At 41.8% G+C, this 25100-nt stretch overlaps 2 protein-coding genes and 1 pseudogene across 3 annotated transcripts in view; 1 reads left to right on the top strand and 2 right to left on the bottom strand.

Moving 5' to 3' along the window:
• Positions 1-12089, top strand: part of apba2b (amyloid beta (A4) precursor protein-binding, family A, member 2b) — a gene marked incomplete at its 5' end in the record, with an annotated part of 28950 nt that extends 16861 nt beyond the window's left edge. Inside the window, 8 exons of the mRNA XM_084154228.1 lie at positions 216-251; positions 1592-1678; positions 3048-3233; positions 4651-4830; positions 5206-5418; positions 5862-5981; positions 6992-7132; positions 10718-12089. Of these exons, the coding sequence (XP_084010354.1) occupies positions 216-251; positions 1592-1678; positions 3048-3233; positions 4651-4830; positions 5206-5418; positions 5862-5981; positions 6992-7132; positions 10718-10789 (1035 nt within the window). The 3' untranslated portion in view covers positions 10790-12089. The remainder of the gene's footprint in view (positions 1-215; positions 252-1591; positions 1679-3047; positions 3234-4650; positions 4831-5205; positions 5419-5861; positions 5982-6991; positions 7133-10717) is intronic.
• A 252-nt stretch (positions 12090-12341) lies between these two features.
• LOC311111938 (sorbitol dehydrogenase-like) lies at positions 12342-17103 on the bottom strand. The gene is made up of 9 exons (XM_084154867.1): positions 16934-17103; positions 16568-16601; positions 16277-16441; positions 15928-16087; positions 15682-15800; positions 14796-14861; positions 14419-14597; positions 13552-13673; positions 12342-13240 (listed from the first exon to the last, which is right to left on the bottom strand). The coding sequence occupies exons 1-9, from the start codon at positions 16985-16987 to the stop codon at positions 13075-13077; spliced, it is 1065 nt and encodes a 354-aa protein (XP_084010993.1). The 5' UTR covers positions 16988-17103; the 3' UTR covers positions 12342-13074.
• A 1830-nt stretch (positions 17104-18933) lies between these two features.
• Positions 18934-23615, bottom strand: LOC311111342 (telomere repeats-binding bouquet formation protein 2-like; annotated as a pseudogene). The gene is made up of 7 exons: positions 23552-23615; positions 23364-23445; positions 22838-22977; positions 22631-22698; positions 22421-22525; positions 19037-19127; positions 18934-18938 (listed from the first exon to the last, which is right to left on the bottom strand). The product of its transcript is annotated as a telomere repeats-binding bouquet formation protein 2-like (transcript).
• Positions 23616-25100: the final 1485 nt, after the last annotated feature.

Below are 25100 nucleotides of genomic sequence, written 5' to 3' on the forward strand. Positions count from 1 at the left end.
ATGATTTGCTGTATTCAAAAGAGCAGTTGAATTTGTTTCTGCAGAACACAGCTGTGCCACCGCTCCTCTCCCTTTCAGAGCAGTGACACACCTGCTGTTTGGTTTAGTTATTGTCTCTTACTTTCTTTTACTTTCTTTATTTCCTGCCCTCTGTTTTTGCCGCTCCTCCTGTCCCGTGTCTGACGACCCTGTTCTGTCCCAACGACTCCTCCCAGAGGGTTCAGAAGGCTGCCAAAATCAAGAAAAAGGCGGTGTGTAAAACAATCTGATCTGATAAGAACAGAGAAAAGGGACACCTTGACTCCACCATCACCCTCCGGCTCCCTGTTCCATCTGTGTGTACTGTCTGTCTGTCTCACCCTGACACACTCTGAGCCGTGGAGTGTGAGGATGTGACTAGAATCATGATGAGAATCTCCATATCCCACTCCATCTGATTACCCAGCATGCATTACTGAGAGGCTGGACTGTGCGAACTCTGGGAACATCCTATCCCTGCAGCTTGTACTCTGAAAAACAGAGCCAGCAAACATTTAATCCATTGATGATATTGATGATGTAAAGAAATATTCTAGCCTACACAGAATTACTACAAATTATAATTAATACTATTAGACATATCATCAAATAAATTGCTCCCCAGCTGTTTCATTATATAGTACATATTTTAAAAACATGTATATTATGCTCCTCATTATACACACATAACCTCTTAGTTAATTAACCTAAATCAAACGTGATTGAATTAATACGCAGTGCGTGGTGATTAGCGTGAATGCAATCCACATGCCTGGGACTGGCATTCACACACATCCGGCAGCTCGTAATGGCTTAGCTAGCACTGCTATGTTGCTCCTACTCTCATCTGTTCCAACTCTCAACACACCAACATCATGTCAGACCTATTGATGTAAAGCCCCAGAGCCAATCGGGTCCCTATGTGACTATATGACCAGCCCTCACTGCTGCTGCCTCAAATCCCTTCCACTCTGCTCTGGTCTGGATGCTGGCCCTGTCTGTCACTGAGATGACTGTTTTTGATTCCACATGTATTCCATGCAGTCATGCATGCACAATCACATTACCATTTATCATGAAAATGAATATTATGAATCACTTAGCCAAGTTCCCATTGTAAAGGTACAGTAGCCTACAGAGACCCATTTTGTGTGGAACAATGTGAGCATGACCACCACTCAATAAACAACAACAACATCCTATGGCAATGCTACGAACCAATCCTTTAGGAGATATCAATGTTAATTCAGATTATGAAATGGAATATGAATGTACATTTTATGGCTGATCTCTATGGGTGTAGCTATAGTCCAGCACTGACTGAACACCTACTGTAGGCTCGCCAGGAGTCTGCCGGGGCCCAACCTATAACATCATTGCATGATTTATGAAATAGCTTTAAAACTGCTCTCAACGGGAGATGAAAGAGTGCAGCTTCTTAACCGAGGCCCCTGGTGAGCTCTCCCCAGTCCTCAGCCCCCAGCCAGGGTGCTTACAGAATGGGCACCAGGGCCGCTCTCTCCTGCCACAGGGGGGACTCTGACACACCTGTCTCTCTCTTGTCTCCGTCCAGAGCCCAGAGGGGGACGCACACACACTGACAGAGGTGGACCTCTTCATCTCCACCCAGAGGATCAAAGTGCTCAACGCAGACACACAGGTGAGTAGAGGTCCTGACTCCAGCCTTAACAGGACCAATCAAATGCAGTGGGGCCATAGACACGCAACTCCTCTCAGTGTCTTTTGTGACAGATTTTGATGATCATTTATTGATTTAATCTTTTTTATCTGATCTCCCTCTGAGAGAGGATTAAAAAAAAAAAATGTTAAAGCCAGAAAGCCTCTATGGACAGCTGTCAATAAAGTGGGACTTAGCAGTAAGATGAAAGCTAGTTTTAAACACTTTGTATCCCAACCCATTTGATTCCCAACCCATTTGATTCCCAACCCATTTGATTCCCAACCCAATCCATATGCAATATTAATTTGTCAGAAATCATCTCAACTCCAAAGCCAAATTGTTTAGGACACATATGCTTGACACATAACTTTGAACAGTAATGCAGTTATAAATTAGGTACAGTGTAGCACTTTACTCTTGATGTCACGCCTTAATGTCGTATGGGAACCTATGGGAAACAAGATTGTCCAATGTGTGAGGGTCAGCCGCAGTGTTAACAGTGATGTCTCTGCTGTAGAGTGCCAGCTGACTGTGAACAGAATGTGTGTCCCTGTCGTTGAGTTGCAGTCCTACTGAACAGAACAGCAGTGTGTGGGCTGGCTGCCTGGCAGAGCCTACTGTAACGTGCTGCAATGCAGTGTCTCTCCACTCCACTCCCTGCCTGGCACAAGGCTACCTACTTCCCGCAACCATCAAGATGGCAAAAGTCTGGATTTATGGGGCTCTGTTGGTAGCAACACAATGTCATTTTCATGTGATTTTTCTTATTGACTATACCAATTGTACCATTTCCTAGATGGAATAATGTAATATTTCATACCCACTAAGAACATTTGTGCCGCGTATAAAAATGTAAGAGCGATCCTATTGAATAATCTTTTTAAATAATCTCCAAACGTGCCTTGGTTCAGTCCCTGCTGTCTGTGTGTACCAGAGGGAATGAGAACATTTGAGAACATCAGATTGATTAGAGCTGTGATTTCCATGCCTGGCCTGCTACGGAGCATATGGGCTAAATGGAAATGCATGGATTTCTGCCACACTGCTGAGGCTGCTCACCATGAGAAAGGTGAAAGGCTGTGGGCACAGCATGCACAGACAAATTGGATCATTAATTCTGCTGACGGACTAATTATGTTTTGCTGAAGAGCGTGCAGGACAGAGCTGAGCATTCCTGCTCCTTGTCGGTCATGTTCCGCACTACCAGACACTCATGTGAAGATAAACACCTTGTCATACTTCGTCTGAAGCTTAAAAAACACACAATGTGTTTATTTTACTCTAAGCGTCAATTGTAATACACAATATACTAGTTGTTCATTGTTTGTTGCTGTGGTTGCATACACAGGAAACTATGATGGACAACGCCCTGCGCACCATCTCCTACATAGCTGACATTGGGAACATTGTGGTGCTGATGGCGAGGCGCCGCATGCCCCGCACAGCCTCCCAGGACTGCATCGAGACCACACCTGGAGCCCCAGAGGCCAAGAAACAGTACAAGATGATCTGCCACGTCTTTGAGTCTGAGGACGTAAGTGTCTGTGTGTCTGTGATCTATCCCTTGAGGCTATAATCGAATGGTACAATGTCCTGAACTGGAGGACTAGGATCAGGACCAGGTGAAAGGTTATGCACAGGACATGTTTCTAAATGTAGAAGTAATGTGTTGTGACTGATTCAGAGATTAGTCACAACACATTATGAATGACATGTTCGCCTCCCCTAGCCAGCGTGCGTCTGCCCCTGCATTGCAGTTGTCCCTCTCTATCTCTCTATGTCTAATTAGCTGCTGTGGCATAAAGGACAGTCAGTCTGAGTGTTAACACATGAGTCATTTAGCCTCAGCTCAGAAGGGACGATTATACATTTCAATGATGCCTCTCCCAACAGTGTCTTATTACTTTATACCTATGACAAGGTAGGCTTGATCCTGGGTCTACTGGTCTGGATAAGGGCAGCTACTGCCTTTACTGTCCCCATTCGTTATGGGCAGGAGCATTAATGGAGTTTCCCCATGGTTAGGGGTAAGGAGTGGGACAATATTATGGGATTCTTAAAACTCAAATAGCAGGTTATTTATATTGGCCCCCTGTCCCTCGGTCAGTGCAGAGACGTTGCCAATGTGTGATATGCTGTCTGTCACAGTAATATTGCCAATTTTCAGCCACACCACAGTCCAGGATGTGCTTCATGTGTCTATCAAAGCCCAGCATGCGGTTGGATGTCAGTTTGTTAACAGGGCAACCACAGCTTGCTTCCTTCCTTAGGAAACATATTATTCCCTAAAACAGCCTGAGGGGAAGTAGGAGGTAAATATAGGGAATTATAAGGAAACTATATGGGAGAGAAACATCCCTAATATCTAATGATATGCAATTAGATTACTCCCCTTTTCTTCTCCTCTTTAGATCAGCTTTTTACAATCAATACCTTTGCCATTTTAGACAAAAAATGAAGCAATCATTGCACCAATGCTGTAGGCTTCATGATGCTCATTGCTTTGGCTGTGCGAACATGTTTTGGTCCATTTATATGGTTTTATTAAATGATGCCAGGACAGAAGCTAGTTGTCAGTAATGAAGACATGGCAAATAGGTTTTGACATTTAAATTAAATGTTTATTGGACCTCATATAGTACTTGGCAACAGTGAAGCAATTCCACTGTTGTCTTATGTGCTTTGATTCATACCACATAAATGAATATTGATCTGCATCCCCCAGTTGCTCTGTGATGTGATTCTCCCCATTGCTGTCACTATGACAGTGTATTGGCAGTGTATTGCTTCTCTGCCAAATGCATAGCTGGTTTTATTCATAGCTGGTTTTATTCATAGAAATATAATTACTAGAAGGGAAAAAGCATCTCAGACCACAGCAATTTGACTCTAACACTCATGGGTAAATTCTATTTTCATGGCCTTATCCTCTCTTCTCATTGGCTCTTCAGGCCCAGCTCATAGCCCAGTCGATTGGGCAGTCATTTAGCGTGGCCTACCAGGAGTTCCTGAGGGCCAACGGCATCAACCCAGAGGACCTGAGTCAGAAGGAGTACAGTGACATCATCAACACGCAGGAGATGTACAACGATGACCTCATCCACTTCTCCAACTCTGAGAACTGCAAAGAGGTTTGGCTCTCATTTAACTGTATGAGGTAACTGTATAATGGTTCCTCAGCTGCACTGTACAATCCACTTCTCTGAGTACTTTTTGATGCTCAGTCAGTGCCCTCTTACATAGGATTAAAGAGTGTGATGAGCAGTGAGGCAGTCTAGTTCTGTGGAAGTACTGCACATGGACTGAGCCAATTACCAGAGAAGCTGACAGTGGTCTTATACCCATCTGGCCCTCCTTCTTCCGCACGTTGTTTCTGTTCTTCCGTTACACCATTATATTTCTCGATGATTAATTTTTCTCCTGCCCACAATCGCTTTGACTAGAGGCACTCATCACTCTCTCTCGCTCTCTCTTTCTCTTTCTCTCGCTATTGGCTGGCTCCACAGCTGCAGCTGGAGAAGCATAAGGGAGAGATCCTGGGCGTGGTCATAGTGGAGTCTGGCTGGGGCTCCATCCTGCCCACGGTCATCCTGGCCAACATGATGAACGGTGGGCCGGCCGCCCGCTCCGGGAAGCTCAGCATCGGAGACCAGATCATGTCCATCAACAACACCAGCCTGGTAGGGCTGCCGCTCGCCACCTGTCAGGGAATCATCAAGGTACATGGACAGGGCCAGAGTTCTAGGAAGAGTCATTCAATCAAATCAAATCACATTTTATTTGTCACATGCGCCGAATACAACAGGTGTAGACATTACCGTGAAATGTTTACTTATAAGCCCTTAACCAACAATGCAGTTTTAAGAAAATAGAGTTAAGAACATATTTACTAAATAAACTAAAGTAAAAAAATACAAATACAATAAGTTACACAATAAAATAACAATAATGAGGCTATACACAGGGGGTACCGGTACCGAGTCAATGTGTGTGGGTACAGGTATAAATTAGTGGTTATTATGGTGACATTACATTAATTGTGTAACACTACATGAATTCTGTAATTTGATCATAATTATAATGTAAAATAATCCACTGACTAAACCCAGTGGAGGTTGCAGGATGTCCTCTGCTCTGTCTGACCACTGTGTTTGTCCATCAGGGCCTGAAGAACCAGGTGCAGGTGAAGCTGAACATTGTGAGCTGTCCCCCTGTCACAACCGTGCTCATCAAGAGGCCAGACCTCAAGTACCAGCTGGGCTTCAGCGTCCAAAATGGGATTGTAAGTACAATCAGATCAGGCACCACCACTTAGCCCTGTGTACAATGTCAAACTATGAACACAGTGCCGTAGTGTTTTCATTCAAGTCATCACTCAACAGCAAAAGGCCTTGACCACTCTTCTTTTGTCTGTTTTTGGAATACTGTGTTCTCATGCGTAGGTTGAATAACACAGGCTGTGACTGGTTGAAAAACGAGATTCTGTACTATATCAATGTCTTTGTCTAATGAAACTTCAGTTCCCTCAGGAGGATTTCAGCTGACATGAGTTGAATAGGAGAAGACAGCACTGTAAATTATTAAAAGCTTTTTTCTTTATCTCCTTTCAGCTGGTACAGTCATATCTCTAAAGAAACCAATTCTGAGTTAAATAATATTGTATCAAATAATATGACAAGCTGTTAGCCTATAGGTCTGTGCGTACAGTATGTGATTGCATCATGAGCTTTACATGCTTTGATATAAAAAAAAACATGTTGCTCACACATGTATTTTAGTGTGTTCGTCATACCACTTTATTCAAGTCTGCATATTCAAGTTATCCTCTGTAACACATTGCTTCTTTGACACAAATTGTCAACTCCTTAGAGCAATATTTATGTAGTCTGACAATATCCCTTTAAAATCCTATTAAATTTTTTTCCAGATGCAATTACTGTTTTATCTCTTGTGGCTATCATTGCACTGAGGCTGAAGCTTGGAGCTTTATTGCCTTAGGTTATCAGCTCGGTGTGAACTGCCATTTTCCTTGCTACTGCATACAGATTAACCTTACAATGTCATTCATAGAGCTCAAATCTCACCCTGGTCTCTCCCTACCAGGATCACACAACCAAATCCATTAACTATCCTTGACATTTTAGCAATACAACTGTTCCAGTAGATTTAATGGAACATCGTTGCATCATTGCTTTATTCCCCTATAGAATTGCCCCTGTCTTGTTGCCCATGGGGGTGAGTGACTGCCATTAAGGATAATATTCACCTTCTACTTGTCATCTTCACCCACAGATCTGCAGCCTGATGCGTGGGGGTATTGCTGAGCGAGGGGGTGTCCGGGTTGGCCACCGCATTATTGAGATCAATGGCCAAAGCGTGGTGGCTACAGCACATGAGAAGATTGTCCAAGCCCTCTCAAACTCTGTGGGCGAGGTGAGGTTCAGTTCAGATACACAGATATATTTCATAAAGGAGCTCAGAGGACACCAGAATCAAATAGTATGAAAGAGGAATGAACATAAGATGCATTCATCTTTATTTTTTTATTTCACCTTTATTTAACCAGGTAAGCCCGTTGAGAACAAGTTCTCATTTACAACTGCGACCTGGCCAAGATAAAGCAAAGCAGTGCGATAAAAACAACAACACAGAGTTACATATGGGGTAAAACAAAACATAAAGTCAAAAATACAACAGAAAATATATATACAGTGTGTGCAAATGTAGCAAGTTATGGAGGTAAGGCAATAAATAGGCTATAGTGCAAAATAATTACAATTAGTATTAACAATGGAATGATATACAGTGGGGAAAAAAAGTATTTAGTCAGCCACCAATTGTGCAAGTTCTCCCACTTAAAATGATGAGAGAGGCCTGTAATTTTCATCATAGGTACACGTCAACTATGACAGACAAAATGAGAAGAAAAAAAATCCAGAAAATCACATTGTAGGATTTTTTATGAATTTATTTGCAAATTATGGTGGAAAATAAGTATTTGGTCAATAACAAAAGTTTCTCAATACTTTGTTATATACCCTTTGTTGGCAATGACACAGGTCAAACGTTTTCTGTAAGTCTTCACAAGGTTTTCACACACTGTTGCTGGTATTTTGGCCCATTCCTCCATGCATATCTCCTCTAGAGCAGTGATGTTTTGGGGCTGTCGCTGGGCAACACGGACTTTCAACTCCCTCCAAAGATTTTCTATGGGGTTGAGATCTGGAGACTGGCTAGGCCACTCCAGGACCTTGAAATGCTTCTTACGAAGCCACTCCTTCGTTGCCCGGGCGGTGTGTTTGGGATCATTGTCATGCTGAAAGACCCAGCCACGTTTCATCTTCAATGCCCTTGCTGATGGAAGGAGGTTTTCACTCAAGATCTCACGATACATGGCCCCATTCATTCTTTCCTTTACACGGATCAGTCGTCCTGGTCCCTTTGCAGAAAAACAGCCCCAAAGCATGATGTTTCCACCCCCATGCTTCACAGTAGGTATGGTGTTCTTTGGATGCAACTCAGCATTCTTTGTCCTCCAAACACGACGAGTTGAGTTTTTACCAAAAAGTTCTATTTTGGTTTCATCTGACCATATGACATTCTCCCAATCCTCTTCTGGATCATCCAAATGCACTCTAGCAAACTTCAGACGGGCCTGGACATGTACTGGCTTAAGCAGGGGGACACGTCTGGCACTGCAGGATTTGAGTCCCTGGCGGCGTAATGTGTTACTGATGGTAGGCTTTGTTACTTTGGTCCCAGCTCTCTGCAGGTCATTCACTAGGTCCCCCCGTGTGGTTCTGGCATTTTTGCTCACCGTTCTTGTGATCATTTTGACCCCACGGGGTGAGATCTTGCGTGGAGCCCCAGATCGAGGGAGATTATCAGTGGTCTTGTATGTCTTCCATTTCCTAATAATTGCTCCCACAGTTGATTTCTTCAAACCAAGCTGCTTACCTATTGTAGATTCAGTCTTCCCAGCCTGGTGCAGGTCTACAATTTTGTTTCTGGTGTCCTTTGACAGCTCTTTGGTCTTGGCCATAGTGGAGTTTGGAGTGTGACTGTTTGAGGTTGTGGACAGGTGTCTTTTATACTGATAACAAGTTCAAACAGGTGCCATTAATACAGGTAACGAGTGGAGGACAGAGGAGCCTCTTAAAGAAGAAGTTACAGGTCTGTGAGAGCCAGAAATCTTGCTTGTTTGTAGGTGACCAAATACTTATTTTCCACCATAATTTGCAAATAAATTCATTAAAAATCCTACAATGTGATTTTCTGGATTTTTTCTCCTCAATTTGTCTGTCATAGTTGACGTGTACCTATGATGAAAATTACAGGCCTCTCTCATCTTTTTAAGTGGGAGAACTTGCACAATTGGTGGCTGACTAAATACTTTTTTTCCCCACTGTATGTGCAAGAGATGATGTGCAAATAGAGATACCGGGGTGCAAATGAGCAAAATAAATAACAATATGGGGATGAGGTAGTTGGGTGGGCTAATTTAAGATGGGCTGTGTACAGGTGCAGTGATCGGTAAGCTGCTCTGACAACTGATGCTTAAAGTTAGTGAGGGAGATAAGAGTCTCCAGCTTCAGAGATTTTTGCAATTCGTTCCAGTCATTGGCAGCAGAGAACTGGAAGGAATGGCGGCCAAAGGAGGTGTTGGCTTTGGGGATGACCAGTGAGATATACCTGCTGGAGCGCATACTACGGGTGGGTGTTGCTATGGTGACCAATGAGCTAAGATAAGGCGGGGATTTGCCTAGCAGTGATTTATAGATGGCCTGGAGCTAGTGGGTTTGGCGACGAATATGTAGTGAGGACCAGCCAACAAGAGCGTACAGGTCACAGTGGTGGGTAGTATATGGGGATTTGGTGACAAAACGGATGGCACTGTGATAGACTACATCCAATTTGCTGAGTAGAGTGTTGGAGGCTATTTTGTAAATGACATCGCCGAAGTCAAGGATCGGTAGGCTAGTCAGTTTTACAAGGGCATGTTTGGCAGCATGAGTGAAGGAGGCTTTGTTGCGAAATAGGAAGCCGATTCTAGATTTAACTTTGGATTGGAGATTCTTAATGTGAGTCTGGAAGGAGAGTTTACAGTCTAACCAGACACCTAGGTATTTGTAGTTGTCCACATACTCTAGATCAGACCCGTCGACAGTAGTGATTCTAGTCGGGTGGGCGGGTGCCAGCAGCGTTCGATTGAAGAGCATGCATTTAGTTTTACTAGTGTTTAAGAGCAGTTGGAGGCTACTGAAGGAGTGTTGTATGGCATTGAAGCTCGTTTGGAGGTTTGTTAACACAGTGTCCAATGAAGGGCCAGATGTATACAAAATGGTGTCGTCTGCGTAGAGGTGGATCTGAGAGTCACCAGCAGCAAGAGCGACATCATTGATATACACGGAGAAAAGAGTCGGTCCAAGAATTGAACCCTGTGGCACCCCCATAGAGACTGCCATAGGTCCAGACAACAGGCCCACTGATTTGACACATTGAACTCTATCTGAGAAGTAGTTGATGAACCAGGCAAGGCAGTCATTTGAGAAACCAAGGCTATTTAGTCTGCCAATAAGAATGCGGTGGTTGACAGAGTCGAAAGCCTTGGCCAGGTTGATGAAGACGGCTGCACAGTACTGTCTTATATCGATCGCGGTTATAATATCGTTTAGGACCTTGAGCGTGGCTGAGGTGCACCCATGACCAGCTCAGAAACCGGATTGCATAGCGGAGAAGGTACGGTGGGATTCGAAATGGTCGGTGATCTGTTTGTTAACTTGGCTTTCAAAAACTTTCGAAAGACAGGGCAGGGTGGATATAGGTCTGTAACAGTTTGGATCTAGGGGGGGGGGGGGGGGGGAGAGCTGGTGGCCAGGGTAGTCAATAAAATCATTAGACTGTAAGTGTGTGCCTCTAAGCTTGATTATTTTCAATGAAGATATTGACAGATAAAATAACAAGCAATAGATGCAAGTGCCTAGCTAAATTTTTGTTTTCTGTCTTTTCCTAAACCAGATTCACATGAAGACAATGCCAGCGGCCATGTTCAGACTCTTAACAGGACAGGAGACTCCTATGTATATTTAAACCAAGGACAGATCCCATTCTCCTCCACAGAGGAGCTGTAAGCAGCGGTTGTTTACAGTCCAGTTGGAGAGCTCTGGGTGGACAAGACAAGACTAGCAGACTAATGAGTGTCTGAGGATGGCTAGTGAGCCAGAGTGATTTTCTTTATTTTGTGTCGATGACTTATCATTTTTTCATCTCATCTTTTTTTAGCTAACATTCATTCAACTGACACTCCCTATATTTTGCTGATGTTAATACTAAAGAGGGTCATCTGGGCAGAAGGTGTTTACCTTATTTATTTGTGTTGTTTGTGTTTTTTGGATGTCAGTTCAGTGAGACTACATGGAATGCATCACAATGTATTTTTTATATCCATATCAATGTAATATTGTACCTGCATATTGTTTCATTTAGTTTTCTTTGTTGTATTTATTTGTAGTGTAAATACATATTTTGGTAATGGGGAAGGACCATGGTTGCTTTGTACATATTTATTGACTTTTCCTGCTGGTTTGATAGCAGGGAAAAGAGCCCTGGACTGCTAAAGGACAATTGAAATCCTGTTGTTAATATAGTTTAGCTGGACAGTAAAAGGGTGTTTGGGAGTGACTTGGGTAATATCATTTTGTTTATATTTATCAAGCAAATGCTAGCAGTAGAGGTTGTATGTTACAAAACGCCATATCCCTTCAGATTTGAACTTTTTCATTTTATAGAAGTTCAACCTCATCATGATAACAAGTCATGATGAGGTAAAGGTTTTTGACTAGTGTGCAAGTCTTTTTTTAACTTCCATATGTCAACACAATTTATTGGACAGCACTGTCTCTCACACATTTTAATAACAGTTCATTCAAAACTGTTGAACTTAACATTGGTTTGATTTTCAAAATAATAAGCAATGTATGAAACTTGAAAGGGTCGTTTCTATGTGTGCTATGTTCATCTTTTGTGTTCCAACCCAACAGAAACTAATTTGAGTCGATTGTGAATGTATTGTGTTGTAAAAGCTGTGTCCATTGCCATAAGCAGTATTAGAATGTCTGTACAAAAAGAGAACTTTGTCTAGTATTGTGTTCATAAGCGTCACGGTTAGTCACTGCAAACATGCCCCCTTCTGCTGTGTCGGGCTTCAGCCTTGAGAGAAAGATGAACAATGAATCCCACTGTGACTGAGGAAGCCTTACGACTGAGTAATGCTTTTAACATGCATTTTACTAAAAATTACATTTGAAAAATTAACATTTATCTGTGTGCATGCCTCATGATAGTATCAAGTCATTATGGCAACATAACAATAAAATCTCAAATAATCCCCAATTTCAGTTTTGCTGGCTCATTGGAATAATTATTTTACTGTGAATTGTGTCATTAGGTTTTATCAGTCAACATTTTCAGATAAACCATTTACATTTGTTAAATATTTATTGTATGGACAGGAGATTGATTGTCTGCATTACAGTATGTGCATCACACTGGACTTGGCGTACGGTGTGTGAATATCTCTAACTCCTCCTGGTGGCAGCAGCTAGGTACTGACTAGAGGACTAGACAAAAAACAACAACTACAATATTTCAATACTTTCTGGTTTATAACAAGATTCAAAGGCTTTATTTAACAGTTTTGCATCATCTTATAAACATATGGTAATCAAGTAATTACAGTCAAAAGCAACTTGAAATCACATGATGAAAGAGAAAGCTGCTGTGAGCACGTTTTGTCAAATCATATACTTAGTTGCATAGCGTCTCCAAATATCAAATTTCAAGAGTGAAAATTGCTGTTTGGGCAACAGGTAACCTGATGTCACGAGAATTTATATCTCTAATTAATCAAACTTAATGCTTTGAATAATTCCCAGAGGGTGTAAGGCTCTGGTTTAATCATGAATTAAACGAAGGTCCGCAACCAACAAGAATGATCTGTATGTTTTAATCATGGAGAGCTCTGGCACCAAAAAACATACATACAGCTTTTATACCCCTTGACACACAAAGGCACTTTGCTCCGCCCACCTTTAAACCGTTTCTTAGTCCCCTTCACCCTGGAATGCTTTCTCAACAGTTTCTAACTCCTCCCCCTCTGTTAGTGGGTTGACACTACATTATAACTCTAACATCGTTCACACATTTATACTGTATTTGGGGTGAAATCCTTTAGTCATTATTCTTAAAATACAAATTAATCTATCACCTGATTAAGATGGGGCAACATAGACAACTAACAGAAAAATCGACTGTTAGATCTACAGCGCTGTGGTTGTCTATACTAGCTCTTATTGGTCCTGGTGTTCCCAGTCCTCTCAGGGGTTCTGGTCAGTCTTGTCACACTTGAGCATGACCTTGACCCCTTGTCCCTGGCGTGTGGTCTCGAAGGCCTGCACAGCCTGCTCCAGGGGGAACCGGTGGGTCACCAGGGGCGCCACGTTCACCTTCTTAGAGGCCAGCATCGCTATAGCCATTGGCCAGCTAGAATAAGAGGACAAAAACACATTAACAGTTGAATTATAAGACAACAGATAAACACAACTTGCTGCAATTGTTGGAACATTAGGGACCATATTCCTGAAGACCTCCCATTGTTGGGAAGAGCTCATAAGTAAGCATTTCACTGTTAGTCTACACCTCTTGTTTACGAAGCATGCGACAAATACAATTTTATTTGAAGACCTTTGTCCTGCGCTGGCTTCAGGGCTCTGTTGTGTGAGATGAAGGGCAGTGTAAAAGGCAACAACTTATTTACTGTACCTAGTTAATGTGAGAGAAAGAGATTCACTTACGTGTTGCAGTAGCGGAAGACCCCTCTGATGTCCACCTCTCTGAGAGCAGCATTGAGCAGTGGGACAGTGGTCATCGCTGCACCCATCCCTACTAGAACCACCACTCCTCCAGGACGTGTAGCCTGGCAGCAAGAATATATTTCTTTATTTTACACCAAATACTAACAGACGAACACAAATAACGACTCCATCTCCTCTGCCCAGACCTACATGTTCACCCCCCCATCCCTAGTGCCTGCATTATTGTTTGCCACATAGCCTTACATTTTACTAATTTGTTTTTCTTGGTCGCCCATGCTATTTCAATACTTCAGTAATAAATCATTAGATTTGTCCATTGTGTTAATGATGGCGGATTGATTAATTTTGTGTATATGTTTTTTCAAGATGAGTGATGAGAAGAGAATCGTCCAGCCCATTGGGTCTCTCACTACACCCCCATATGCCATGTCTTGAAATATGCAGAGAGATGGATTAAAAGTACATTTACATTCTAATACTTCTGACAACCAACTTTCTAGCTTTGCCCATAACTTTTGGACTTTATAGCATTCCCAGAAAGCATGAATTATTGAGTCATTATTAGTTTTACACTTAACACATGATTCTGCTGTTGTGCTATAGAATTTGTGAATTTTGTCTCTTGTATAATAAATTCTATACATTAGTTTATACTGGATTAAGCGTACATTTTCGTTAACTGTAATTTCAATAGTTGTGCTCCAACACTCCCTCCATCTTGTGCCAACATCAGTTCTTTTTAAGTCTTGGAACCAATAGTTCATATTCTTTTCTAAAAGAAAACTGCAACATTTCACAGTACAGCATTTCCATGGGTTCTAATATCACTCTTGTGGCTGTACTTACATAAATGGCAGTTTGGACACTGCTCTCCACACCGGTGCACTCGATGGTGATATGAGGCTGTGCTCCCAGCAGTCCCTCCACTCTCTTAGCCAGCTCCTCAGGCCCATCCTCCCTCTTCACAGTCAGAGGGAAGTCTGCACCCAGCTCCTTGGCCATGACCAGGCGATCTGCTGACAGGTCTAAAAACAGAAGGACAAAAAGAGTACTGTGGCAGTCCCAACTATACTGGGCCATCAAACAGTAGTACTAATGTACCAACATTTATACCTTTTCACTTTGAAGCCCTTCAAAAAAAGGAAGACCCTGGTAGACAATTTTAATTTGAGTGAAACAAAATGGATCCCATAAAGAGTGTATTATTACCCCCTGTGCCTTACCAGTTATGACCACCTGTGAGGCACCCATAGCCTTGGCCACCAGCAGACAGACCAGACCAATTGGTCCTGTGATAGGGAAAAGAGAAATGAGAGCGATGCTTAGGTTGAATGTGCACATGTTAATTGGAGGTTTGGACACTGCTCTCCAAGCCGATGCACTCGATGGGGATATGAGGCTGTGCTAGTAACCTTACAAGATATTTTTCAACTTAGCTGGTCATCGTGAAACTGTGTGAATGAGGGCTAGAAGTGATGACATGAGGGGTCAGTATAGGAAATAGTGTGTAAACCTGATCTGAGCCAGAAGGGCCCATAGGGCAGGAGCCTATCGTCTGATTCAGTAGTTTGAGGCAGCGTGATGTAAAAGTACACTCCCTGGACAGGACGCTAGTCTATTGCAGGGCCTATATGGAAAATATAGGGAAATACATTATCATTAACTAAAAAGCAAGAGCTGATCTTTATTTAACCAACCCTTTCATTCATGAATGAATATTTAGGTATTTACATGTGTTAATTCGCTTACCAGCAGAGTGGATTTGTTAAATATTAAGTATGTTACTACAGGTGTTTAAGTTCACTTGGTTTCCCCACTGATGTTATGCTGTCACCATGATTCTCACTTTTGTAACTAAACCACATTCTTTAATTTCCGAACTTGCATGGGCATGTTAGTGGAATGTAATAACCGCCATACTTCTTATTGGCTGTATGTTCTGCAATGTTACATTTAATTTTATTTCATTTTATCACATCTTGTAGGAGTTGAATGACTGGACATAAAACCTGAACAGCTGCAACTGCAAAATTGTGTCACACTTCATGGGTCCAAGCTGCAGTAACAGTAAATAACAGTATCAATGAATGACAGCCGAGTTTTACCTACCTGCCCCACAGATAAGTACACTGCTGCCCAGGGTCACTCCAGCTCTGCGGCAGGCATGAATACCCACAGACAGGGGCTCAATCAGGGCCCCCTCCTCATATGTCACATTGTCAGGCAGTCTGTTCATATACATAAACAGAGAGAACTTAAGCAATGTAGGTTTGTCATGTTACCCCCAGTGTTCCCCAATGGCAGTATGTTGACCGTTACCTGTCCTTGTAGATAAAGTAGAAATAATGAACTTACTTGTAACAGAAGTTGGCGCTGTGTTTGTAAAATCTGCACAAATTCCCATCATCAGGGGGTGTGGCACAGAAGAAGATGGTGGGGGAAAGATTGTAGTTTCCTGATTTGAAGAACTCATCCATCTCGCGAGGGACACCTGGCTCTACAGCGACTCTATCCCCTAATTAGCCAACACATATGAATAATTGACAGACAGACAATCCAAAGTTGCACTGTGAATTAATTATAATAATTATCTGATCAGTGTTTTTTTTAAACTGATTAACTTTAACCTGCATTAAAAGCAAAACAACATACCCTCATTGAATCAAGTGAGTACTTCCTTCTCACATGCTTGCACAGTTCTTACCTTCTTTGAGGTTCTTCACTGCTGAGCCCACCTTCACCACCCGACCAGCGGCCTCATGCCCCAGCACCATGGGCTTCTTTACCACAAAGTCACCTATGCGTCCATTTTGCCAGTAGTGCACATCTGACCCACAGATCCCAACTGAATGCATCTGAAGCAACACCTCTGGATAAAGGAAAGACAAGCAATTGCTCCATAGGACAAACAAACTGTACACAGTTTCTACACAATTGAAAATCAAATGCAGAAATATACTTTACAAGCTGTCTGGATACTACATTTTTCTTATACCATTTGGACCTGGTTCAGGGATGGGTCGTTGTTCCTGTAAGAAATCAATCATCACAATTAGCCTGACCATTCAGATAATCAATCGTAATTATTTATCCATTCATACAAGCATTCCCCATGGCCATGAGGAGCGTCCCGCAACCAGCCATTTAAATTACCACTTATATTCAACATTTTGACTTTTTTGCCATCTGTAACAAAAGTAAAAGTCAAAATTGTTAATATTATAAATGGTAATTGAAATGGCTAGTTCCGGGCCGAAGCTAGGCCATGAGCAGATGGACTTCTGATATTGACCAAAATCTGCAGTTCGAAATCTCGATCTGCTTACATCATCATGACACAGTTTAGACACTACTTTATTACCAGTCTGAGGTCGCCCTGGGAATGCAACACCACGGATAGGTTTTCTTTTTCCATGTTGTATTCACTCAAAGACAACTACAGTGTGAATAAAATAAGAAATTTTGTAAAATGCTTTTTTGGTCTGTGCAGGGCTCAAAGTGCATCTTCCTGCTGCTTGGTGGGCAGTCGACAAAAACAAAACATGTGATTGGCGTACGGTGGCGTTAGAGAGAACATTCCATTATAGCAAAGAGAGGGTCGAATTGAGCTATTCCTAAAAGAGAGGTAAAATTATACGAAAAGTGTATTGCTATTTCGTAGCTATCTTTATTAATTTAATCTGACTTATTCTAATGATTTATAGGTTGGTAGTGGTGTAAGGCTATGAAATGACTGCTACAATGTTTCTGTTGTTCCTATCTCACCTGCTGCGTCGCATTTGAGCTAACCCAGAGCGATCTGATTAGTCACATGATTGCAGTGCGTGGTACATGGACCAATCACAGGTCTTGTTTCGGGGGCGGGAATGAGGTTGAAGACACACAGGAAATGTTTCTATGGAGACAAATATTAAGCATGTCGGAATCAGTGGTCTGAATAAGACTCAATCGTCTGTCCGTATGCTTTGTATATAGAGTATTTTGGTTCTTTAAAAAAAAACGTAGCTACAAATAACGCTAGGAAATAACGAACAACCACGATATGGTTGTTGAATGTGCTTACAAACATTTGGAAAAGTTAAATATTAGTCACCGACGTCTTGTTGTACCTTCATTAACAACACTAACCAAACTAAAAAAGATGTTTTTGAATGGCAACTGTCTCCTCTTCCCTCCAAACCAGGTAAGCAAGACTGTAAATTAACTTTCACTGAAGATGTTACCCCAATTTTCCACATTATCCATAGGGCGGCCTACAGAGCACCACTTTTTATTTTACCTTTATTTAACTAGGCAAGTCAGTTAAGAACAAATTCTTATTTACAATGACGGCCTACACCGGCCAAATTTACAGGGCAAAGTTGTACAAGTGCCTTGCATTAAAATCTTGCTGATTAGAAATCTGACTCCCTATCTTGTTTCTTGTGAAATTCCTGCATTTAGAACAGCTTGAGGAACTTGTTCTTGATGGGAACCAGCTAACTATGCTGCCAAGTGCCATTGGATCTCTAAGGAACCTTACAATCCTAGGAGTCAATTGTAATCCCATTTCTTCCAGAGGCCTTGGGAGACCTGACAGAGCTGCAGGTGCTGTGGGCTGCATACTGTGGTCTAATGATGCTGCCTTCCTCCATTGGAAGACTTAACAAGTTACAAAAACCTGCTCTAAACAATAACACAATCACTGCACTGCCTCCTGACCTAGGACAGTTACAAGCCCTACTACATTGGTTGAACCTGGCAGGCAATGAATTTAAGGCTCTTCCAGATGAAATCAATAACCTAGTCTTGGACTTGGACAGAAACAGTTTTGAGCATGTGCCCAAATCACTGTCAGGTCAGTGATTTCATGTGCATTCAACTGATCATTGAGTCTCTTTCCTCTATATCTGCAACGAGAGAAGTTGCTAAAAGCAAAGGCAATATTATTTTTGTACTATTAGCCTAAATGCATAATCAATTAAATATTTTCTACAGATATGACAAGTCTTCAAGTCATGAGTATGAAGTTCAATGACATTACGTCACTGGAAGATGACCTGATCCTTGGATTTACTGGAATGACTAAGCTTGAACTCAGAGAAAACCCACTCAGACACAAACCACATCATTGGAAGGTAACAAGCAAGAGGCCGGTTCAAAATAGCTACTGATTCAAGTATGGAACTTGTGTTTATTCTTCAATGTGTTGATTATGTATTGACTGCAAACTAGACTGGTTCAGGTGTGGTATATGTATGTGTTGGTAACCATTTAGTTTAGTTTTTTTATGCTCCATGCAGGGTTTGAACTTCATTTTGCTGGGAAAAGTGAATAAAGCCGAGGCAGATATTTCTGATTGTTACATTATACATATTTTCATTATTCTAGAAAGGGTGTATTTCTATCATTGATAATACATTCGTATGGAAAGCACATGATAAAGATAGTTGTAAGAATGCTGGGTGATAAGTATTTGTTTTACCTGTAACCATGTTATTAACTGGGTAATGTTGTACTTCACAACACAGAGCCGCCTCTCTTTCGGGAGTATTCGGAGTATCCAGAAAGGGTACCTCATGGCTATTTCATAAAAATAGTATACTTGTTTAGTGTGAGCACATTATACTGAACAGCTGTAACCATTGCATAGGTAAATATGACCCCTAGTGGTAGAAATGTAAAAAAGCATGCTCTGTTCTGGACCAATGATTTATACACTTTGTGTACAAAACATTAAGGACATTAAGGCTCTTTCCATATAATAATAATATGCCATTTAGCAGACGCTTTTATCCAAAGCGACTTACAGTCATGCGTGCATACATTTTTTTGTGTATGGGTGGTCCCGGGGATCGAACCCACTACCTTGGCGTTACAAGCGCCGTGCTCTACCAGCTGAGCTACATAGACTGACCAGGTGAATCCAGGTGAAAGCTATGATCCCTTATTGATGTCACTTGTTAATTCCACTTCAATCAGTGTAGATGAAGGGGTTAAGAAGGATTTTTAAGCCTTGAGACAATTGAGACATAGATTGTGTATGTGTGCCATTCAGAGGGTGAATGGGCAAGACAAAATATTTAAGTGCCTTTGAACGGGGTATGTTAGTAGGTGCCAGGCACACCGGTTTGTGTCAAGAACTGCAATACTGCTGGGTTTTTCACACTCAACAGTTTCCTGTGTGTATCAAGAATGGTCCACCACTTAAAGGATATCCAGCCAACTTGACACAACTGTGGGATGCATTGGAGTCAACATGGGCCAGCATCCCTGTGGAATGCTTTCGACACCTTGTAGAGTCCATGGCCCGATGAATTGAGTCTGTTCTGTGCAACTCAATATTAAGAAGGCATTCCTAATGTTTGGTATACTCAGTGTACATACACTACCAGTCAAAAGTCTGGATACACATACTCATTCAATGGTTTTTCTTTCTTTTAAGAAATGTTTACATTGTAGAATAATAGTGAAGACATCAAAACTATGAAAAAACACATATGGAATCATGTAGTTACCAAAAACTTGTTAAACAAATCAAAATATATTTTATATTTGAGATACTTCAAATGCCACCCTTTGCCTTGATGACAGCTTTGTACACTCTTGCCATTCTCTCAACCAGCTTCATGAGGTAGTCACCTGGAATGCATTTAAATTAACAGGTGTGCCTGATTTAAAAGTTAATTTGTGGAATTTCTTTCCTTCTTAATGCGTTTGAGCCAATCAGTTGTGTTGTGACAAGGTAGGGGTGGTATACAGAAGTTAGCCCTATTTAGTAAAAGACCAAGTCCATATTATGGCAAGAACAGTTCAAATAAGCAAAGAGAAACGACAGTCCATCGTTACTTTAAGACATGAAGGTCAGTCAATATGGAACATTTCAAGAACTTTGAAAGTTTCTTCAAGTGCAGTCGCAAAAACCATCAAGTTCTATGATGAAACTGGCTCTCATGAGGACCGCCACAGGAATGGAAGATCCAGAGTTACCTCTGCTGCAGAGGATAAGTTCATTAGAGTTACCAGCCTCAGAAATTGCAGCCCAAATAAATGCTTCACAGAGTTCAAGTAACAGACACATCTCAACATCAACTGTTCAGGAGGAGACTGTGTGAATTGCTGCAAAGAAACCACTACTAAAGGACACCAATAAGAAGAAGAGACTTGCTTGGACCAAGAAACACGAGCAATGGACATTAGACCGGTGGAAATTTGTCCTTTGGTCTGGAATCCAAATTGGAGATTTTTGTTTCCAACCGCCGTGTCTTTGTGAGATGTGGTGTGGGTGAACAGATTATCTCCGCATGTGTATTTCCCACCGTAAAGCATGGAGGAGGAGGTGTTATGGTGTGGGGGTGCTTTGCTGGTGACACTGTCTGTAGCTCAGCTGGTAGAGCACAGCGCTTGTAACGCCAGGGTAGTGGGTTCGATCCCCGGGACCACCCATACACAAAAATGTATGCATGCATGACTGTAAGTCGCTTTGGATAAAAGCGTCTGCTAAATGGCATATTATTATTATAATTCAAGGCACACTTAACCAGCATGGCTACCACAGCATTCTGCAGCGATACGCCATCCCATCTGGTTTGGGCTTAGTGGGACTATCATTTGTTTTTCAACAGGATAATCACCCAACACACCTCCAGGCTGTGTAAGGGCTATTTTACCAAGAGGGAGAGTGATGGTGCTGCATCAGATGAACTGGCCTCCACAATCCCCCGACCTTAACCCAATTGAGATGGTTTGGGATGAGTCGGACCGCAGAGAGAAGGAAAAGCAGCCAACAAGTGCTCAGCATATGTGGGAACTCCTTCAAGACTGTTGGAAAAGCATGCCAGGTGAAGCTGGTTGAGAGAATGCCAAGAGTGTCAGAGGAAGGCCCTCAAAATTGTAAAAGACTCCAGCCACCCTAGTCATAGACTGTTCTCTCTGCTACCGCACGGCAAGCGGTACCGGAGTGCCAAGTCTAGGTCCAAAAGACTTCTCAACAGCTTCTACCCCCAAGCCATAAGACTCCTGAACAGCTAATCATGGCTACCCGGACTATTTGCACTGCCCCCCCACCCCATCCTTTTTACGCTGCTGCTACTCTGGTAAGTATTTATGCATAGTCACTTTAACTCTACCCACATGTACATATTACCTCAACTACCTCAACTAGCCGGTGCCCCCGCACATTGACTCTGCAACGGTACCCCCCTGTATATATAGCCTCCCTACTGTCACTTTATTTTACTTCTGCTCTTTTTTTTCTCAACACTTTTTTTTGTTGTTTTATTTTTACTTTTTTGTTTAAAATAAATGCACTGTTGGTTAAGGGCTGTAAGTAAGCATTTCACTGTAATGTCTGCACCTGTTGTATTCGGCGCATGTGACCAATAAGATTTGATTTGATTTGAGTGTGCAAAGCTGTCATCAAGGCAAAGGGTGGCTATTTGAAGAATCTCAAATATAAAATATATTTTGATTTGTTTAACACTTTTTTGGTTACTACATGATTCCATATGTGTTATTTCATAGTTTTGATGTCTTCACTATTATCCTACAATGTAGAAAATAGTAAAAATAAAGAAAAACCACCTCTTTAAGGAATACCTGGGATAGGATAAAAGTAATCCTTCTACCCTCCCCCTACCCCACCGCCCCAACATTTAAAAAATAGATATATTGTAAGGTGGTTGTCCCACTGGCTATCGTAAGGTGAATGCACCAATTTGTAAGTCGCTCAGGATAAGAGCGTCTGCTAAATGACGAAAATGTAAATGTGAAAAACCTTGAATGAGTAGGTGTGTCCAAACTTTTGATTGGTACTGTAGGTAATTGTTCTGAACCCCTCAAAATTAGTAGCTGATCAGGAGATCCATACAAGATGCAGTACATCCCAACTATTGATGTCTGTGTGATCACAGTAATCTCCACTGCAGTCCTCTTCCTTCTGCCTATTGCCCAATGCCAATATGTCATCTGAATCCTTACAATAGAAATACAATACATATACAAATGTATTGTGCTTAAAGTGAACAAATTATGATTTTCACTAAATTGAAACTAAGATGAAGAAGATCATTTTATTTACCTCTGTTTCAACAGCCTTTGCATTATCCTCCTGCTCCCAAATGAATCTCCCAACCACTGCTTTCACCACTGAAAAGGTAAATGATTTACATATTTTGTGTGCATATTTTTCAATGTGATGGAGAATATTATTATGGGAAATTTTTTTGCATTATGACAGTCATGCAAAATGCAAGGGAAGGAAAGCTGATTTATATTATCTACTTACCCTCCTGGACAGAGACTGGAGGCAGCACATAATGACCGATTCACACCGACTTGACACTGTGGCATTTCTCACAGGCAGCTAGATAGAAGCTGTGAAAAACTGTCAGCCTGTTCTCAGCATAGTCCCCACTCTCAAATATCCTGAAATAAATAAACAAATGTATGTCAATGGGTCTACATTTCGATTTACATTTCCTGGGATGCACTGCTCACGAAGAAACCATGCCCCCTAGAGGCGGGCCTATGACAGTGACACAGCAGGAATCAGGACAAAAAGGCCACGTTATACAAAGGAAAATCAGTGAACAAGGAAATAAAGACATCATGCTCAGCTGGGCTGACCAAAGGTAAAAACAAGATAAAACAAACGCAACATCCGAAGTGGCTATTTTAATGTATAAATAAGTAGGAATTAATCGGGACGGTTAGGAGTCACAATTCATGAAGTGGAAACACTTGATTAGAGAGCTGTCTAGCTAGGTGTGCATAGCTAACGTTAGCTAGCTGCTAGTAGCTAGCTAGCCTACCTGACTGTATCAGGACAGGTGGCATCCTCACTGAAAAGGTAGTCTGCAGTCTCCCAACTTGTAATAGCTCCACCCTCAGATACTGAAATGGAAATTTAGTGCACTCAATAAATTATGAAACTGGTATCCCAAATACATTATTTTATTCAAGTTTAGCTAAGTAGCCTTGAGCTAGCTTGCTAACTTACCCCAAAACCAACGGACTCCTCTTCTCACGCTATTTGAGAACCATGCAGTTCTATTTGTGAACATACTTTGCAATGACTGTTCAAAGATTTCCGTTTTTTAAAAATAAATAGTGTTTATAAAATGTTTGTCCTTGTGGAACAGAAAACCTTGGGATGTTAAGCAAATCATCAAGGTGAGGATGATGTCGATGATCGGTCGCGGGCCTGCTGCTGCTGATAGTGCCAGCGGAGGGCGCGAGCAGCGCAGCATGGACATCTTGGCGGTAAAAAAGTATGTACTCTAATCACCGCAGCATGGACATCTTGGCGGTAAAAAAAGGTATGTACTCTAATCACCGCAGCATGGACATCTTGGCGGTAAAAAAAGGTATGTACTCTAATCACCGCAGCATGGACATCTTGGCGGTAAAAAAGTATGTACTCTAATCACCTCGATATTATATAATGTCCACAACAGTTCTCGAATTGACAGTTTAACTCGCAGGCTACTGTCTGGCTAAAGCCTATGCGAAATAAATCCTATAACACAATCACAGCTCATCAACTCACTGTCGGGACATGAAAAGGGAGAGAACAATGCCAGCATGGCAATTAAAAAAATATTAAATGCCCCGGCTGATATTATAGAGACTAGAGACGGATTTTATAGACAAGTATTACAAATATAAATATTATGATTAGGCTACTAGGTCTGTTATAACAAAGCCAAATAGTAAAATGGTCTGAGTGCTGTATTTTCCTTGGTGAGCAGTTTGTGAAGGTCTAAACAGAGAATGATAATCCTCTTAACAACATAAGCACCAAGCTAATTTTTTGTCCATGTCCAGACTGTCGACCTCCCAGTCCAGACGTATTATGTCCGGTGGCAACAGAGTCAGCATTATGGAAATATCTGGCATGGTTACCTCCACATTTGTAGAATATGTGCTAGCATCCAATTGACTTTTGCAAAGAGAGAGGTGTTGTAAAAAAAAAAAAAAAAAATTTACCCAACCTCAAAATGCTGGCCAGTGATACTCGGAATTGGTTTGTGAAGAAGCATTTGAGCGGCCGGAGACCATCTGGCCAGAAGAAGAAAACATGGGCTGCCAAAATCCTGAGGCACCATAGGGAACGGTTACTGAAGGAGCTAGATGTCAACAAGGTGCTGCCATACCTTGTGTATGACAGGGTGTTCTCTCTGGGGGAATGCAAGGACATCCTGGGTTATGACACCAATAAGAAAAGGGCAGAGATATTTCTGGACAAGTTGTCTTTGAAGGGCCCGGGGGCGTTCTGTGCATTCTGCTCTGTTCTGGAGGAGGTGTGTCCACACTTGCTAACCTGTTTTCTGCTGGATATTGAAGGTACTGTAATTCACAGTCTTTAAATCACAAAATATGTAATTTTTGTCCGTTTCATTGGAAAATGTGCCATGTGCCAATTGTTAGTGGCTGGAGGTTTTAACCCATTCAAGGCTACCATCTTTTCCTAAGAACTGGGACAAAATAGCCACTTTAAACCACAGCAGTGAAGAGATTGTCTGTCCAGTGAGATATGTTGTAACATA

The sequence above is a fragment of the Coregonus lavaretus genome (genome assembly GCF_964263955.1).
Source record: "Coregonus lavaretus genome assembly, chromosome: 37".
Lineage (NCBI taxonomy): Eukaryota > Metazoa > Chordata > Actinopteri > Salmoniformes > Salmonidae > Coregonus > Coregonus lavaretus.

Coding starts and splice junctions, on each gene's coding strand:
- LOC311111938 (XM_084154867.1), bottom strand. CDS start 16,987: ATGGAAAAAGAAAACCTATCCGTGGTGTTGCATTCCCAGGGCGACCTC. Junction 13,674..14,418: donor GTGTCCAAACTGCCATTTAT/GTAAGTACAGCC, acceptor TCTTGCTGCCAG/GCTACACGTCCTGGAGGAGT. Junction 13,241..13,551: donor GTCTTCCGCTACTGCAACAC/GTAAGTGAATCT, acceptor CTCTTATTCTAG/CTGGCCAATGGCTATAGCGA.